Source organism: Anticarsia gemmatalis, chromosome Z (genome assembly GCF_050436995.1).
Source record: "Anticarsia gemmatalis isolate Benzon Research Colony breed Stoneville strain chromosome Z, ilAntGemm2 primary, whole genome shotgun sequence".
Taxonomy (NCBI): Eukaryota; Metazoa; Arthropoda; class Insecta; order Lepidoptera; family Erebidae; genus Anticarsia; species Anticarsia gemmatalis.
The window spans coordinates 18,756,422-18,776,128 of record NC_134776.1 but is presented as its reverse complement, the minus strand read 5'-3'; the positions used below and the strand labels follow the sequence as shown (position 1 = coordinate 18,776,128).

General features: G+C 37.0%; 1 protein-coding gene across 5 annotated transcripts in view; it reads right to left on the bottom strand.

Annotated features, from left to right (window-relative positions):
- Positions 1-242: 242 nt before the first annotated feature.
- Positions 243-19,707, bottom strand: part of LOC142986246 (uncharacterized) — a 70,442-nt gene continuing 50,977 nt past the window's right edge. The window contains exons 4-12 of one of the 5 annotated variants that reach the window (XM_076134627.1): positions 15,183-15,615; positions 10,864-11,072; positions 10,567-10,743; positions 9,799-9,978; positions 6,127-6,306; positions 5,533-5,867; positions 4,962-5,152; positions 4,119-4,281; positions 2,989-3,119 (exon numbers count right to left, since the gene is read on the bottom strand). In XM_076134627.1, coding sequence (XP_075990742.1) covers positions 4,122-4,281; positions 4,962-5,152; positions 5,533-5,867; positions 6,127-6,306; positions 9,799-9,978; positions 10,567-10,743; positions 10,864-11,072; positions 15,183-15,615 — 1,865 coding nt within the window. In that variant the 3' untranslated portion in view covers positions 2,989-3,119; positions 4,119-4,121. Of the gene's footprint in view, positions 3,123-4,118; positions 4,282-4,961; positions 5,153-5,532; positions 5,868-6,126; positions 6,307-9,798; positions 9,979-10,566; positions 10,744-10,863; positions 11,073-15,182; positions 15,616-19,707 lie in introns of all 5 variants that reach the window. The other 4 variants (XM_076134626.1, XM_076134623.1, XM_076134625.1 and 1 more) reach the window with 4 other exon arrangements.

The window sequence follows — 19,707 nt, the reverse complement described above, 5'->3', positions numbered from 1 at the left end:
TTATCCGTGCCGAGCATGTTTATGAAACGAATTTTACAGTTGTTTTCATGAAATCAAATAAAACCTCGCACACTAGTCAAAACTCGTCGAATTTCTGGACGATTTGACGCGGGCAAGTGTGTTATGTTATCCAATATCCACATTTTTAAGAGTAACTTACCTTTACCAGTAGTATTTAGGTATAGGGAATTGTAGGAGTTATGGGTGTATTATAAATTACAGATTAAAAATAAAACCATACATAAATTATCACAAACGTTTAATACTACACTCGGGTCGATACAATTTCTGAGCTTTACCGTTATACATCATCAAATAAATTCATTATAATTATATTCATGCATATCATATTTTTGAGCGGTCGCATCAGACACAAAACATGTCATATTGAGCACTAATTGTCATCATTCGTAGGTTATATTTACATAAAACAATAACTAATTTACTCGTTAATAATAAATTAAAACAAATATTTTAAAATCTGTGAACTTCACTCTCACGTCTGCCTGTGTGATGGCACATACGATTTTTCTGTTAGCACCCGTCGATGACGACTTGTACTCATTTTAGATTCAACTTTTAAATTACTTTGTACCATACATAGTAGATTTTGTTTTGAAATGAACTTTGGACGTCTAAATCGATACTATGACCTTTTGAAAACTATAAGACTGTGTACGTTCATACAATACCTATTTTAGTTCGTATAAATAGACGCATAGCAACTGGAAGTAAGTTTAGTAACCAATTTTGTTCCAAATAGTTACATAGAACTGCGCTTTCAATTTGATACTAGTCTATGAATACGGATCTTAGACTTTTGAGAGCGATTCGCTCGTCAAAAAATCTAATTGCGGCCTTTGATGAACGTACAGTAAAGATGGCATTTTAATATATAATTTTATTTAATTGGAATAAGAATAAAAGATTGAGCAAAGAAGACTCAAAGTAAGTTTAAATATAAAATCTGTCATATTGTTAGATCCGTGTATTAACTACCTACGGACTCATACTGACGGTTGCTTAACTAAATAATTTATTAACACAATTAATAAAAAACCAGACAGGAAAGTTAGAGCAGTTTAACAATGATTATCTTCAATCTTATCTTATGAACTTACTAACTAACATAATTATTTACAATTCTTTATAACTGCTTATAAACTAAATTATTGGAAATTCGAAATAATACAATATTTATAAAAGAAAAGATCAAGGTAATCATAGTCCAAGCACGAAAGAATTGTCACATAAATAAATAATAAAATTATAAGAATAGTATTGTTTGAATTATTAAATATAGGGTTCAGAGTTTTAACTGCATATTAACGAAGATATACCTACTAGACTAAGATCTCGCTATACAATCACATTCGGGACTGAAAATTTTTAGACAACCCATTAGTAATATATTTAGTGACAAAGGAGAATGGGCACTCCTGGGCGGTCGGCGGCCATTAATGAAAGTAGTGTCAAATTAAAGTAATGATAACTAGGAACAACTTTTACTAAGAACGTTTCGCTGCAATCCTTTCAGGAAACAATATATTGACATGTAAATATAATGGAATTTCATAGAACAAATACAATTATTTCGTGTCTGTAATGCATTTAATGTTGTGTAATAACGTTACATCTTCTTATAACGATTGCAATGCCATCAAAATGAACAATAATCGTAACTCGTATCTATCTATCATATGGTTCACCCAGTTTCAAAGTTGTTCAAGCCGCCCGAATGTTATCTTAGTTGACAACAACCGGGACCGACTTTTTACGTGCCCTCGGAAGCACGGAGAAGCTCAGTTCAAATACCACAATGCGGTCACCCATCTATAGAATGACCGCGCCAACGGTTGCTTAACCAACAGATTGTTTACCGACCAGTGAGCGCAACTGGCTATGAACGCCTCGTTTTTAAGCTGAGCATTCAAGACAGATAAGTCGTCTCAGTGAATATATTATAGAAGAGCAAGATGTTTACTTGTTACGATATTTATATATTTACATGTTATGATTGTTCGAATATTAATAATGTCTAGATTTGTATGCAATAATATAAATAGTACTTTTTATTTAATCTCCGAATATAAGCCAAAAATATGTTTTTATACTATTAAAAGTGCTCAAAAACAAAAATGTATTTTGTTCGTCATAGAAGTGCGTCGCGGCAATAAAACTTCTACACGGTAATTATAGGACTAAACTACATTAAAAAAACAAAAAATCAAGTTTGGCCGCGGATCGCCCAGGCTCCATACTATTTTGCCCATTCTCCTTTAAGTTGATAAAAATTAATATATTTCATCTATTAATCTGCTCGGTGAAAGTTCGTTCTATAGCGGGATCCTATACTATATTTTTTGTTTCATTTAGTCACAGGTTACATTCAACATTTAAATATCACTGATCTCAGGATTTGCTTTTTCAAAATCCTAAATCAGTTTCATTTATAACTAGGTGTAGTGTGAACAGTCGTTAATATGCGATTGAATAATAATATAAAATTAGTAAACACAAATAAATATAAATTACAAGTATCAAGAAAGGTTGTTATTTGGTACGATTGTATAATATCGACTGCTAAATTCCACTCGTTTCAGTTCACGTTACCTGCCGTTCCATTATAAAAAATATTTAAAAATTACGCCTAATCATGCTTAAAAATAATGTTGATTAATATTCTTTTGTCATATCGATTCATTTAATATTTGAGTCTTTTCACATTCACTCACACTCAAATTTTGTTAAGGGGATATAGCAGTCTTTACTAATACCTAGGCTTATGGTTATGGTGGGGGCGATGGGGGGAGTGCCAGTCGGGGTGCCTGGGCTCGCGGTGATGGTGATGGTGGTGATGACGACGCTTGTCTCTCGAGTGAGGAGCGGGATATACGTCCGACACTACTAATTCCGAGCCGTCTTTGGGAGCTTCTCTGTCTCCATGTCTCCTGTTGTGGCCGTGCTTGGCCCCCGCGGCCTCGTGCAGCTCCTCCCACGCTTGGCGGTAGTACCTATTCAGTCCACTCCTGGATTCCGAGGAGGACGAGTCCAGGGAGCCGACGGTGTTGCAGTCAGGAGACACGTGGTGTCTGTAGCGCTTGCCGTCGTTGTGTTTCCTGCTAACATAGGTAATATTCGACATTAATTTTTGGTCAATGAGACTGATTTTCAGGTGATGACTTATAGTATTTGAGGAAATATGTGAAGATGTGGATAAAAATCCTTCTTTGTGAATGGTTTTTGATTCGTTCTCAGGTCATAGTAATACCAATTATGTTTATTAAATTTTACATAAGTTTGCAATGGAATACTTTTTGTATTAAGCTAACTTTTTAAGAACTGACCTAAAGAGGTCTAATTTCTCTTCTTTTTCACGACACAGGGTTAACCTAGCATAAGTAGAATACCTAAGTATAAAGTTTTATTTACAAAATCGGTGCATATCGTGACAATCGGTATAGTTGTCGTGAGATTTGGCGCGAAGGCGTTGCAGTGCGGAGTACGATTGCCTTTTCGTCATTTTGCGATAGTGGTAGGTACATATTTTTGAAGCTGCGCCTTCAGTGTCGCCGTGTTTAAGAAGATAAGATATCCAGAACAGTCATAGTGATGAAGCCGTGTTGAAAACGTGTTCGTATTTCAGCCAGTGATAAAATATTTCAGTATATATTCCGTTTGTGTTTCAAGTTTGCAAGTGCGTCCAATACCGGTGCGAGAGCGATGACATGGTGGTTGTTAAATACATATATAAATGTTAATACTACTACATAATATATATTACTTATATTTTATAATAAAATTTATATTTTACTTTAATTGTTATTGAATAGCTACCTTAGATAATGCGACAATCAACATTAATCCACAAGATTTTGTGAAATAGATTTAGAGCGTATTTTCATAGTATTTAAGCTCATTTTACGAGCCTGTATGCCTCTTAATGCGTGTCTTATACAATCGTATACGCGCTCATTATTTTGCATGCGCTGGACGCCATCACAAGCGCGACAAAACATAAATTTCTTCGAAAAACGCTATTAGGTTTGCTTCAGTTTACTATAACGCGAATGGGTGGCCAACCACCATGTCAACGTAGTACCTTAAAACGAACGCACTGGCTATAAAGGGTTGGAGAAGTGGCCAGCTCGATGCGTGTGCCGATGGGCCCTTGCGAACTCGCGCCTCCCGACCTGCTGGTCCGGGAAGGGCAGGGCCAAGAGAGTGTACCACCGCGATGGCAGCTCGCGCACCGCCGGCGGAGGACGCTTGGGACCCCCGCTAGTGTTTCAAGTGTCGATGTAGTATACCAAATGTTGTATATTTCATAGCTTTATCTTTTGGTTTGACCTTAGGTAGGTAGGCATGTTTATATGATTTGATTTATGATGTTTGATGTTTGGATTGATGTGTTGTATGCATTTCGCTGTCTTCTGTTTTTTGTAGTAGATTGAATGGTTGTTTAGCTATGTAGTTTCGTAATAGAAATGTCACTGCCTAGATACACATATAACAACGATTCATTTTAAGGTACTACCTGACAAGGGCTTCCTCAACTGTTTATATTGCCAGGTAAAGTTTTATTTCTCGCTAATAGGGGATTTTGTAAATATTGGTAAGTATATCAAGGCAGTGCCTAAAATGATCTTCCTGTTCTCACAGAACAGTTGAACAGTTGAAACACCAATCACGAATTTTAACGATAGAAATATCGTTAAACCATTTTCGAAGCCCTAACTATGGCTGCCTCGATTGTCTTAATAATAACTATTGTCAAAGTTTCGCTTCCAACTGTATTAGTTGACAAAACTGATTCAAACTCGCAGTAGTGTAATTTGTGCCCTTTTCAAAACACTCGTGAATGTATTGGGAACAAAGCTGCGATGTGGACACATTCTTAAAACACTTTGACAGCGGCAAAAGTCACACACTTATTGAATAGACTAGTAATGACTGCTTACCTCCTGACGAGTATGACGATGGTCGTGATGATGGCTATGAGGAAGACGAGGGCTCCGAAGGCGCCTAGCGCGACGACCGCTCCGATGTTGAGCCTAGCACCGACCGGGTCACGACGCTCGCCGTCCACTGACTGCGGCACGTTCACGCGGGGAGTCTGCTCTGCGCGGATGTTGTTGCCGCTGCCGAGGATCTGGAAGACACAGTTACAAGCTTTAGTAATGACGTCGTGTGATCAAGAATTTTGTTTGGGGTAATTTTGGGGTCAGTTGGGTATGCTTGTGAAGAAAAGAGTGGAGTAAAAAAATTGTGTTATTAAAGGAATTAATGTCTTTAATTTGCAGTCATTATGAAGCATAAATCTTAATGGGAACTTGATTTGAAATAAAACTATTAATTTCGCTTTATACTTTGAAAATGCAGTATAAAAAAAATTGTAGTTAAGAATTAATTATTTTCTACTGCAAATTGTGATCCAAAAATCATAATCAAGTAAAATTTAATTAAAGGAGTTGACTTTGTTGATCAGTTAATGAATGCAGACCTGTAGAATTGTAACAAAGTGTCTCTTACCTGGTTTTCCCTCGGATGGCTCGCAACAATAATATGCGGGATATGGCTTGTAGGAGACTCGTGGTTATCAGGCACGGTCACCTTTCTCTCCGGAGGTCTTTCGTAGATCCTGGTGGTCGGTCTCTCCGTGGACGTCTTCGGCTTCAGCCTGCGCGGTGGTTCAGCCGTCACGAAGGGTGTTGGTGAGGACAGTGGTCTGGGAGACGTGCGCAGTTTGGTGGGGCCGGCGAGCACCAGGCGGGGTGTGGTCGGTGACACAAAGAGTGGAGGTGTGGTCGGCAGTGGAGGGGCACTAGTTGTCGTCGTCGTTGTGGTCGTTGGGCGTTCTTCCGCTGCTGGTTTCAAAAATTGTGATATTATAGTTCAGTTTCGATTTTAATGACCTATGACATAATATAATTCTTTCAAAACATATTTAAAATGGAAGCAATATCACCTTCAACGGAACAAGTTTTGTGGGTTACATGCACTGCTGTTTCATTAAGAATAAACGCCAAAGATACAAATATGACGACATTTTTGAAACACTCAACAAGCAGTAAAGTACTTTTGAAGTATTTTTTGGCAAAATCCAGAAATGTTCTTAATACTTACGCGAGCATATCGGCGCGGGTTTATCCCACAGACCGGAGGCAAGGCAGACTATTCTTCTGGCTCCTTGCATCCTGTGACCCCTCAGGCAGACGTACTCGGCCACGGCACCAAACACCGACGCGTTTTGAGATAGCGAGACCCTTGCGTTCAACACTTGAGGCGGGTCTTCGCATTGAACCACTGTTGAAGAAGAGTAAATTGTTTAGTAAAATTCTCGCTATCGAGATACTTTGTATGAAATTCTGATCAGCACCTCTAGCGGGCGCTGTATGAACTAGTTTTGCAAAACATTAAAATTTTTAAAAATGCGTTGACTTGCTTAAAAATCTGTTCGTGTTATTCCTTTTTTGCATGCACTTGCGTGAAAAGGTATTTAAATCATATTTCAATAATAACAATTCTTAAAAAAGCAATGTATAATTTTAATGTATTTTCCAGTTTTGTAACTAGATGGCGTTAGATTGGCTTGGAGGCAACACGAGTAGAGATGGGTAGTTCACCACCACGGTAAAACCCGCAACTCGGGTTAATATTTATTTGGACCCATTTTTTCTTCCCGTTTCTAATTTACCACTTTGCCAGATCCATGTATCAAAACCGAAATTATAAAACGAATGAATTCAAAGCAACATTCAAAATATTTAGTTTTGTGTGTTTCTACTTTCACGTTTTAAAATAATATTTATACAAAGATCTTAGTAAAAAAAAAAACTTGGTATTACTATTTTTTAAACTAATATAAATTGTATTTTATTTAGGTAGTAAACTGAGTTGACATTTGGTTTAACTTTCACTCAGGTGGTACTTGATCTTTATGAAATTGAAAAAATATTAACATTATTTTTAATGAAACTACACCGCTATGATGTCAATATCAGGTGCATGAGAGAAAACAACGATACTAAATAATCAATGATTTTGGTTTATACCAGATTTTTGTAGCCAGTTTAAATTTAACAAGTTTGGTATTTTTTTTACCACTCGCATCCGCCCATCTCTGACTAACGCCCTTTCTGTGTTCGGGATCAATACTTTACAAGCGATGCTAGCGCCTCCACCACTTTTAAAGTGTTATATTACAAAACTTACTAAATCTGTGCCGTTATAGACATAATTCAAGTATTAAAACTTCTTTCTTTTAAGCTATTTATACAAGAGGGAGGTTTTTAGAGTTAGATATGTATGCGAATACAGTCTAATAAATGCAAATGCAGTATTACGAACTATTAGTTCCAATAGTTTCACTAGATGGCGCTGATTGGCGATTCAACTGCAGCGCGAAGGCGAGCAAACGAAACACGGTATATAATGATATATGGAAATATATAAGGAATGTATAATATATAGTATTAAAGAACGAAAAGAAGAAGAAGAAGAAGGGACCTTACAAATTTCCCTTGCTTCAAGCATCTTGTCGTGCTAGACCGCCGGTTAGGAGTTCTAAGCACCAGACTTTTTTGCACGAAATCACTGATATTATAGTTTTTTTCAGACCTCCTGTTCCACCGCTGAACAAAAGCCTACCCTTTTTAATTGATTTCCAAAGGAGGAGGTTCTAACCATTACTGTATTTTTCTTTTCCTCCAAAAAGTCCCAATCTGTTTCATAGAGGGAAATATTATCTTACAGCTACTTACATACATAATATCACGCCTTTTCCCATAGCAGAGACCAATGATCGTCACTTACTACGGTCTAGGGTTGGGTAGAGACCCAAGAAAGCCACTTGTTACGATTCTTACAAACTTCCTTTGCCACACTCAAATCCATCCATTTTTCGTACGGGAGCATCATTATAACTATTTATTCAGTCATCTTTCTTCTTTAAAAAGAAAACTCCCGCATTAAGGAATGCTCTTGCGCGGGACTTTTACAAACATACATACGGACACAAAGTACAACCAGACCCGAGACAATTTGTGGATTGCACAAATAATTGTTCCGTGTGGTAAATAATCGAATCCACGACAATATTCAGACGCAATGATAGTGGAGAAGGCAATCAAAGTAATATTCTTCATATTGTCAATGTTTCGTTAGTATTGTATTGTCACGCGCAGAATTACGACATAATGGCTCTATCGCAGTTTCCTGCCTTCCGTCGTCATACAAGCGACCCACTTGACAATGACGAGATGTAGAAAGCCACGCTACGCCTACTTGTGAAAAATCCATATCGCTGTATTGTACAGTCGGTCACAAAGTTGGGAAATTATATTCAACTAGCGTTTGCTCGCGAGGTACGCGTGGTTTGTGACTTAGGACAGAATTTTCTTACACACTTTCATCCCTTATTTTATCCCTTTGGTCGTGAATTGATCAAAATCCTTTATTAGCGGATGTCTTCGCCATAACATCTACCTGTATGCCAAATTTCAGCCCGATCTGTCCAGTGGTTTAGGCTGTGCGTTGATAGGTAGATCACTATGTCAGTCACCTTTGAGTTATATATTTTTAGATATATTCAACAAGCGGCTGATCTTTCATAAAAAAAGTTTTTGTCCATTTTACCCCCTACGAGGTGGCAATTTCCAAATTTCCACTCTTAGTCTTTCTCTACACATCTTAAGGAATCTTCATACCAAATTTCAACTTTCTACGCTCAGTAGTTTCGTCTGTGCGTTGTCCATCAGTCACTCAGTAACGGAAGAGTTTTATATGTATAGATTGTATAACTTTTAAGTGAAGAACTGATGACAGTTAGGTAATTGAAAAAACCATTATAACTATTGCTAAATTTCAATAGAACCAGCTCGTTAGAATTCTAAGGTGAATAATGTATTTTCATTTTAGGAGGATTACAATCACTTTCGGAGTAAATTTAGCGGTAGTTTATCTGATTCTTTTAAATAGCTTTTTTATATGAGTTCAAACGCCATTGAATAGATAAACTACCGCCAAATGTACCTCAGAAACCGGGGTAAGTAATTTTTCTTGCATGTTTTAATGTTATTTTCTGAGTATAGTTCAAATGAAACACTTTTGTCATAGCGAGTACACGTTCCCATTGCAATTTACAAGATGCGACATATAATTACGACTAATTGTCGTCGCGGTCGCGATACGGTCTCGTCTGTCGCAAATTGTTTTTTCTATTCAATGTGTGTTTAGAACTTTTATATTCATAATTCTAATACAGTAAACATGTGTTCTACGGCGAAGAAAATCAAACAAAAAATGGGCGAAACATGTCCCCGAAGACATTGTTACATTACCTTTTTAAAAAGTACAATATTCTGCAGTATGACGGAATTAAGGGTGTTTTAACCTAAAATGCACAACAACTCGTGTAGAAACAAAAGTAGTTTAACAAGACCACTGGTTTTTAAAGATGTCAGAGTTACGACCTATCTAAAATACTTAGTTAACAAACTCGGAACCCACTCTAAGGAGATTTAACCCTTGCCAAAATAAAAAAATGCTATATTTTCACAGGGTTTTTAAAATTTCGCTTACAATCCATGTACTGAAAAACCTACTTTATATTCAATTTATCAACTATCAGGGCTACCAAGTACAGAACTGCTATTGCAAAATAGTAAAATACCAGCATAAGACCCATATACTGAGAAACTTGCTTTAGAATTAATCAACTTATTATCAGGGTGACAAAACAGCGAAAGACTACAGTAATTATCCAAATACCAGCACAGTTAACTAGTTGCAACTTACCATCACACCTAGGCGGGGGTCCATTCCACCGTTCGTCAATGTCGCAGACCAGGCGGGACCTGCCCACCATCTCGTACCCGGCCTTGCAAGAGTACTGCACGTGGGAGAGGTAAGACACGGAGCCGTTGATCAGCTCGTACGTGCCGTGGGGTATCTCTGCTGGGAAGCCGCACTCTATGCCTGGAAACATTGATAATATTACAACTACAGTCAACCTGGGTAACTTTGAATCATTTGGGTAACATTGACAGTAGGAATTTGAACTAGTTGCAATTAATTTTTCATATGAAACCAACACAATTGATAAAATTTGCAAAACTAAAATAAACCTTTATCAATTGTGTTGGTTTCATATGAAAAAATAATCGAAACTAGTTCATATTCTCACTGTTAATGTTACCCAAATGATTCAAAGTTACCGAAATTGACCTAAGTGCAAAAGATCATCATTTATTCACAGCCTTCCCGCTGCTGATGGGTACTTTGTTTGGTTATGTGACGCGTCCTGTGCTAGTCTCATTTAAGAATGTCTTGCCTTTATATGTTATTCATATTCATATTTTTTATTAACAAGTGGTGAAAGTTTGAAATTGGATGCTTATATTTGTTTACAAGATAAATAATAAATACTATCTGCTACTACTTTGAAGATGATAATTAGTGTGATAACGAATTGAGACTCGAGATCGATCTAGATTCGATTGCATCGAATCGTTTTTCCGTCAGCAAAATCGCCGCAAATCACGTTTGTACAAGTATCCAACTTACGTTTACAAACAGGCGGGAATTCGTCATAGAATCCAGTATCAAGGCACGTCCTGACCGTGGGTCCGACCAGTAGGTGACCATCGTCGCACGAATACTCCACCGAGGCGCCGACCTCGAAGCTGTCGGCCGATATCGTGGAGTTAGGAGGCTGCTCCGGACGACCGCAAGCCTTCGGCTCTGAAAGGACAACAGCAATTAGTTTAACTATTCGCTATTTTATGTAAAACAATCGCTTAAGCATCACGCATAGCAGTTCGCTGCGCCTATCAGCTGGGCAACAAACAAAAAGTGACTTACGGTGTTGACAGATATAGTTCAGTCTCGCTTGGCAGTCGGTGTCGGCCCAGAGCCAGCCCTTGCTGCCGTCGAAGCGGGCGCACTCCTCGCCACCACCGGGCGCGTTCCAGAAAGACACGGTGACGTCATTGCCGTTCACCCACTTCCAGTTGGCAGGGTCTCTGTTGTCACGGACTGCTCCCATCCAGTACTGGCTGCTGCTGTCACTCCTGTAAAGATACGATCGGTCAGGGTTGCACGATCTTAACGACGATTGATTTTGTAGCATCTGAGAGGTGTAAATTGATGCTAATCGGTGATTATGGTTAACGTTAGCATTAATAACATGATACATAAAATGTTACGCTTAACATCTTGGCAACATCTTCGCTTCATTCCATAAGGTAGTTATGCCACATAGGGTCCACATAAACGTAACTTTTCTTTTTAAATAGTTTTCTACGTCACTCAACAATGGAGCTTACATAAACGCTGAATGAAAATGCCTAAACAATCTTGAAAAGAGTCAGTAAAGCCGCAATTGGTCACAATAGTATTGAACACAGCCAGCACACACACATTTGCAGTAAATAAATTGAAAGTATTTCACAGAAGAGAGAATCATCAACTAGCGCACAGCGCACAGCTGTTCCGTTAAGAATTGCTGGAGTTACTTATATATCTAGTCGAGTGCTTCGTAAGAAATAACGCCGTTTTGACATACAAAGACCTACATAATGTACAATCATAACTGTATGTGGAACATATGGATAGGTCCCAAATGCAGTAGTAATCTGATATGGAAATGTAATGACTGTTTAGGCATATTTTCCGGAACAAGAAAATATTTTAATTTTGAATTAGGCTTAGAAGTAATTATGTATCAAAGATTGTGAAAGCGAAATTGACACAAAAAATATCTGTGTTTAGGATTCAAATGTAGTTTTCAAACTTGCTTAAATGTGGTTTGGATTATCATATTTTCAAAAGAAGCGGATGAAAGAAATAGAATAACTATTGTATAGTTCAAGCAAAATGTACTTAATGCGATTGTGTAACATTATAAAATCATATTCAGTGGTAAATTGCAGTTATGTTTAAGTGTTTCCTTGATAGCAAATCATTTGAAAATGCCAATATTGACAAGTGCCTATAACTTTACATTTATTGTGCGTGCAACATATCAAAGGATTATAACCGATTTATTACTTAAAAGCAAAAAAGATCGAACACAAACCTATCGCTTTCCTACTGCCAATATAAACGCATTTCCTAAAGTGAAAACGAACGTATATTAAAAACACATTAAGCAGTTTATTATTATGATAATAAGGAGTAAATATCGCACGCATATAGCAGTTCCATTTTGTAATACAAAACTCTTATAAAACTGAATATATTTTTGCAAAACACTTGTCATAACAAGACCTACATTTTGTATTATTCAACTGTAACTTTCGACCATTAATTAATACACGAACTCTTTCCTTTGTGTCTCAACTTTCGCTGCAATACACGGAATAAGTTTATAAATAAACGCCAGCGAATTATATCTAACACAGGTTGCAATAATTTCGCAAAGCAGCAGTTAAGTCATGTAAGTAATAGCAGTTAGGTCTCAACGTGTTACCGGTACACGATACTTTCGTGTCCAAATTGTGCACAGATTTCTTTCTTATTACTTATTTTGAGCCATTACTCAAAAGTCGGCTTGTTTTATAACGATCTGGTACGAGACGCCTGCAGATACGAAGATTTTGTCAAAAACATGGACATTTCCGGTTAAATACTGTATCGTATTATCATAAAGAAGCTTCGCTAAGTCTGGAAGTAGGCCAGTTTGAACTGCATATATCTAAAGGCTTGTCCTAATATCGAACCTTTAGATAAGAAAAGATCAATCTAGATACAAAAAGATGTTAATTTGGACCAGTTTCTTGTATAAATATCTTGTCAACTCTAACTTCCAACGTACTGTGATAACTAGACAACACGTAATTTATAAATCTAAATGCATATGTTCATACATATTTATTTAAAACAGATAATTGTACATCCAGTTAGAAACAGATACTCGTAATTGATCCTTTACTACATAATTAGTTTATATACCCCGTTAACACAATGTCAACTTTCTACTACCTACTTCGACTTTTCATCCTAACCTATAAAGGCATACTGATTCCGTTAGCTACGCGCCCTATAATTGTCGGCCATGATTATATACGGTCACTTCCCTCAGCCCAGATGTAAGTTTATAGAATAAATATCTGTAATACGAACTCATGATAATAGTTTACGCGTCAGTAGTTTGTGCAGTGATATGATAACGGCTTTAGCTATTTGCGTACCGTCAACTGTAGCTAGATTCTCTACTACTATAGACTACCGACAATCCACCTGTCATCCAGAAATTTTGTATGATAATCTGATATTGGCAGGAAATATTTTGGCAGTACATTCTAAAACGTAAAAAAAATCGTTACTCGATAGTACCGACTGTACAGAATCGCGCTACTGTAGCTAGATTCTGTACAGTCGGTAGTTTTGAGTATCGAGAGTTTGACATTTGAACTGTACTGCAAAAATAGTTTCTACGACGCCCGCAAGAGGCGCTGAACCGATTGTCAACCAAAATTTTTCGACAGCTAGCCGGTTGTTGGTTGCCGATAGTGGAAGAGAATCGAGGTATTGTGGCATCTATTCTTTGCCAGGTTTTTACCAACTGAAAAATATAGGTATGATCAGTGGTATTTGTATTTGGTAAATGTATAATTTTAAATAAATAAGTCTTAGTCTTTTAATGAAGGGACCAAAGTGTCGCACTTCAAAGTTAGCTGACTGCAACACGGTGCCGGCGGTCAGTAGTTGTTAACTGAGATACGTGATACGCATACTGTATACCACATCCAAAAAACGATACGACTATTTTAATCACGTGTTTGTTACCCAAATTAACTGCTCAACGCTGAGTAAGGGTCAGCCCAACAACACTCACAGTCTTCTTTTTAAAATAATTCTATAAAAACACTAGCGGACCCGACAGACGTTGTCCTGTCTAATAAATTAAAAATTAATTAAAAAAACATTGTCCAGCGGACAAAATTGTGAATCTAAACCATTCTCAGATCCCCTTGAACACACACAAAAAATAGTCAAAATCGGTCCAGTCGTTTAAGAGAAGTTTAGTGACATACACACTTACAGAAGAATTATATATATAAAGATTTTAAAGTTCCCTCAGCAATCATTTGTAAGTCAATCTTACGTCACTAATCTTATAACATATCGTTCACGATTACTACAATGTGCTATGAAATTGTGCGTCTACGTAAAAGGAAACGAATTAGCTTGACGATTGATGCTTGACGAAATTGACTGATGGACTGACCACGTATGGTCGTCCCGTTAGTTTAATATTCTGTGAGTTATGGCGTGGATAATTTTGAAGATATTTTACAAGCTGTTTGGTATTGTCGATCTATATTATGACAGTTAATAAATATTGTTATAAAGTAGAATAATAATGTGGGAGATTTGTGGTAGACGTTGTAATTTTAAATCTCGCAGTAATCATTTATTAATACTGATATATTTTTAGGTGACATATTTTTACTAGTGAGAGAAGACGGTACGGCGTTTGCTATCTAGAAATATCTGAACTATGCACACTATCAGATTTAATCATTACGTAAATAAAGTTTTAATGAACATCTACTTTGAAAATCATCCACTTCTGTCAGTTACTCAGACGCCTAAGTACAATAGTAAAAATATTTAAATTCCAAGAAAAGTATTCGTTGAGAAGAAATAACAGGTCCAAAATTGAGTATAAGTCGACCAGCTAGTGCTGTAACGGTTCAAAAGCCAGTCCAACGACGAGTCCCGTATGTCGAAGTACCGAGCAGTATCAAGCAGTATGGCTGCCATGTCGAACTGTGAGTGATACGGTTTACATCGTGTTATGACCAATTTGCCACAACGGAACATCCATGTATGATTACATTCGTTACTACGACTTGTACGGAGAGAGCCTACTTTTCTGTGTTACGACGTGTTTTTGGCGTCATAAACTGTTATAGTAAGTCGCGCGGAGAAACGACGAAAATCCCGATTCTGAGATAGTTAACTTTGCTGTTAAAATCTGTTTTAAACATTTTTTTAACCCGTTACTATCCCACTGCAGGGAAAGGGTCTCCTTCCAAACGAGGGGGAACTAGGTTTTAGTCATAGCTACAGAAATATTGTTTAAACATACCCTAAAACTTACAGCATTGATAAAAATAAATAGATTGTAACATACATGTCATAAGTTCGCAAGCGTATAAACATCGACTCACCTGTGTCGTCGCCACAGCTCCCAGCTGATGAAGCCTTGCAGCGCGGGGTTGCTCTCGTCCACCAACGTGCCTCCTCTCGACCGGCAGAAGCCCAGGGCATCCGTGAAGGAGGCCGGCTGCCGATCGTAGAAGATGTAGCATTTGCCGTTGTAAGTCGCCGTACTGCCGGGGGGCTGGTCACGGAATTGCGGGCATCTTTCGATGGGTAACGCCTGGTCGGTGTACACAAATGCTTCACAGATTGAGAGCTGGCTTGGGCTGGAAGCTTCTAAGTGCACGCTGACGAATGCACCTGGCATCGGAGGGTTGCATGGCAGGAAGAGAGGCTGGCCCTCTTCGAGGAAGCCGGTGTAGCGGTTGCAGATCGGGTTGGTGCCGAGGTCGGGACGGTTGTTGCCGACGCGAACTACCACCACCGCTGGCTTGTTCGCTCCTAGAAATTCGGAAGTGAATATTAGTTACTTTTGTTTCTAAGTAATAACACTGAAAGTTGTCGTTGGTTTTTGATGCAATTTATTGAAAAAAGATTCTATAGCATCTGAGTGTAACAGGGAACCTTATAAAGTCATTCGACTTTTAAGTTAAGCTTAGATATTCCAAACTTAGGCATCACAGGCTAAAATTAAATAATGAAACCTTATTTTTTTTTATATTAGACGTTTTTTCACTTCATCATCAACCTCGTAATCGTAACGCAAATAGCTTTTCACGAAAAACTACTACACGCGCTAGAATTTCAGTCAAACCTTGTTTTTTATTTATAAAATAGTAATACAACTCTTCAATAACATATTTCTATTATCACGACCTTCTAATAACAATGTCAAATACTACATTTTAACGTAAATGCTGAAGATTGACATTGACTTTGAATGTTTTTGTATTGTTTAGTGCTAATGGACCTGAAAGGTCACTACGCTTCATAAAGTAATACTGCACCAGACTATATCAGTGCGTATGTCTTTTTGTTCTACTAAAACTGAGCGATCGAGAAGAGCGGTAGAGAATCGAGGTAAGGTACATCGTTCATTATCTATCTATACTAATATTATAAAGCTGAAGAGTTTGTTTGTTTGATTGTTTGTTTGTTTGTTTGTTTGAACGCGCTAATCTCAGGAACTACTGGTCCGATTTAAAAAATTCTTTCAGTGTTAGATAGTCCATTTATCGAGGAAGGTTATAGGCTATATATCATCACGCTACTACCAATAGGAGCAGAGTACCAGTGAAAAATGTTACAAAAACGGGGAAAATTTTGACCCATTCTCTCTTATGTGACGCAAGCGAAGTTGCGCGGGTCAGCTAGTGTTGTATATTAAGGAAAAGGCTGATCAAGTATAGAAGAATAATCAGGTACAATCTCTTTGCCTTCACTCTCAAAAATATTTTGACGCAGCTTTTAATTCAATACCTTACTCATGCTAGGTCTTACAGTCTCTTGCAAACTTGACAGAAGATTTAACCATGAATGCCCTGCGTCTGACTTACAAATATGCAAAAATAAAAGGAGAAAATAATGTCTATAAAATTGCCTTCTACCCGCATCACCCATGTGGAAAATATTCCATCAATCTTCCGACTATTTCATGAGATAATAAGATGTATTAGACTAAGAACCGCTTCGGTAGTTTCTAAGATTACTTGATGCAAACAAGCAGGGAAAATACTTTGTTTTTATAATATTAGAAGCATAATAATAAGTATAGAGTAACTGGCAATTAATATAGTTACGTCGGGTAAAACTATCTATGTAAGATAAAGCTAATTATTTCTTACATCAAATATTATTTAATGACTACTGTGGCACGGTCAGTAACGTATTCGATAGCTGTAGCTCGATTCTCTACTACTATCGAGTACCGACAACCGAACTGTCATCGAGAAAATTTGTATGAAAATCTGATCAGCGCCTCTGACGGGTGTCGGAGGAAACATTTTGGCAGTACATTCTAAATGTCAAATGTCGATAGCTAGCCGGTTGTCGGTAGTCGATAGTGGTAGAGAATCGAGGTACTGATCACGAGGTCTCAAGTTCCAATTCCGGGTCGGGCAAATAATTGATCTATTCTATTTTATATGAGAGTAGATCCACAAATAATTGTTTCGGGTCTGGTTGTACTTTGTCTGTTGTTTGTATGTTTGTCCCCGCGACACAAAAGCAATTCTTAGTAGTAAAAATGTCTTTTCTATTTACTGTTTAATGTAACTTTTAAAAGTATATAGTATGTAAATCGGTCAGAAATGCCATTAAAATAATATAAAAATAAAAAGCGAAAATTTCCAAAAACTCGATCATGAATATATAATAGTATTAAGAGTTGAATTAAGTAAATGGCTATTTTATTCATCTTGCATTTTAAATCGATTTTAAAGTGATTCGCATTCAAAATGCATTTGAAGCGGAGAATGTTTATTGTGTAAGTATATTATGTGCAAGAAACTGTATTATATGCGGAGTGCATCTCCAATTTTCATATGTTGCAACACTTGCGTCTAAATAGGTTAGTGTTGCCACATTTGTAAAACAACAAGAGTTTTTGGAGCTAAATAAGTTTTTTATTTTAAAGTATTACTAAGCTTACCTTATAACTTTTGGCAGTTCATAGTATAGTAAATATAAATAAAGTATAAATACATGTTTAAAAATGAACCTTTCAAATTATGAAAGATTTCTTCAAATGCGTTCAGTGGTTCCAGAGGTTATCCTCTTCATAAAAATATAAAAAATGACACACAATCTTAGCTCTTTTTTTAATAATTAAATATATTGGATACTCATATAGGTGTAGTTAGTTGGTTTGAGTTCTAGCGAACGCGGCGATCTAAGATCACCGGCTTTTCAGTATGAAGAGCTGAATTTCCGAATCATGAAGGGTAAATTGATGTACCTACATTGACAAAAATTCAGAATCTAAAAGTAATTTGTACGGCACAGAAACACCAAGAACTAGTTTCAAATTCTAATACCATTCATGAGAGACGTTATAAAATAGAACGTTATTGTTCCAGTTTGATATTGCGTGGGACTTGGTAAAGTCCCTGAGGCATGTCATAACATTGTTGCCTTATTATGTTCGCGTGTCTTCACTCCCGTGGGATCCTACGACCCTATTGTGAGGTCTACTGAACTAATGACCTATTCTATTGTTTTATAGCACGTTTGGAACAGTGGTTAACGTGGCCATATTGCTGTAATAACCCAAGTGTCGCATATAGGTTCGAATATTGCCTATGGCGAATATTTGTGTGATGAGTGTTTGTTCTGAAAGTGGTTGTAACTTTATCTAAATAAATATGTCATTGGACAACTCACACACAGTCATTTGAATCGAAACTTAGCAGTCTGTACTATGGTAGCCAAATGACTGTTAAACATACTTATATACTTCTAAATACACATAATATATACAAGTTTTTAAGAACATATATCAATTATCTGGTTGCCATAGTACAAGCTCTGTTTAATTTGGAATAAGATACCAATGTGTGGATAAGCCAAATATGTTAGCTACTGTACAAAAATATTGTCCATTGACCCATGAAACAAGCCTAGTTTAACATTTTCTGTATATAGATTTATTTATATAAATAGACGTTCCTTTAAATATCTTAGAGAAGTGGGTTAGTTATATTTCGGCTAGGCCTTTATTCGCCCCAGTTATCTATAAAAAGTTTTCGTAAATGCCACCTGGAGGTCTATTTTTGAGATAGGTCAGTGTTATTGACGTCATTTGCCTGGAAATAGTTGACCGACTTGGTCATCTTCTTAGAGGTACTTGCATGTGAGAAACGGGATATAAATATGTATATACATATATACACACGAAAAAAGCCTGAAGAATGGCTAAGGGAATTTTTTGAAACACGGTAATCAGTGGAAATAATGCATCATTAACTGTTTTTATTAATACTATCGTTACAAAATAATCAATATTGTTACAAAAGCTAGGGCTGCTATCAAACTTTAAGCAAAAAGTCGTAACAAAATTCTATCGTATATAATATTGTCGTATTATGATGTATACAAGATATAAGTGAGTGTGAGGTTTCCGAAGACGATGTCCGGGCAGGACAGAGCGAAGCGAAGGATTAAAATCCGGAAGGCTGACCCCACTAGCCCACTACCATATGGGATTCTGGATTCATAGCATGGAAGAGAGAGATTATGTGTACAAGTCGCGACAATTTAATATCGGATGAGATATTAAAAAACATCTAAAAAAAGGAAAGGCTCTTATCAAATTCGATCTAGATTCGTATCGAAAATACGAGACAGGAAATCGTGAAAGTATACGAAATATGCACATATCCTAAAAAAAACAAGCCCGGTAATTTATTCAATAGATAGGATTTATCAAATAATTATTGTGCGATGTCTTTTACTTTCTCATGATTTGACGGAGCTACTTTCACTAAACACTAGTTATTTGCCGCGGCGGTGCCTGTCGTCAGAACGTAATCACAGTACCAAGGGTCGTTCTATTAAATTATTGTTAGAAAGTTTTGTAAAATGAGTTGTTTTAGT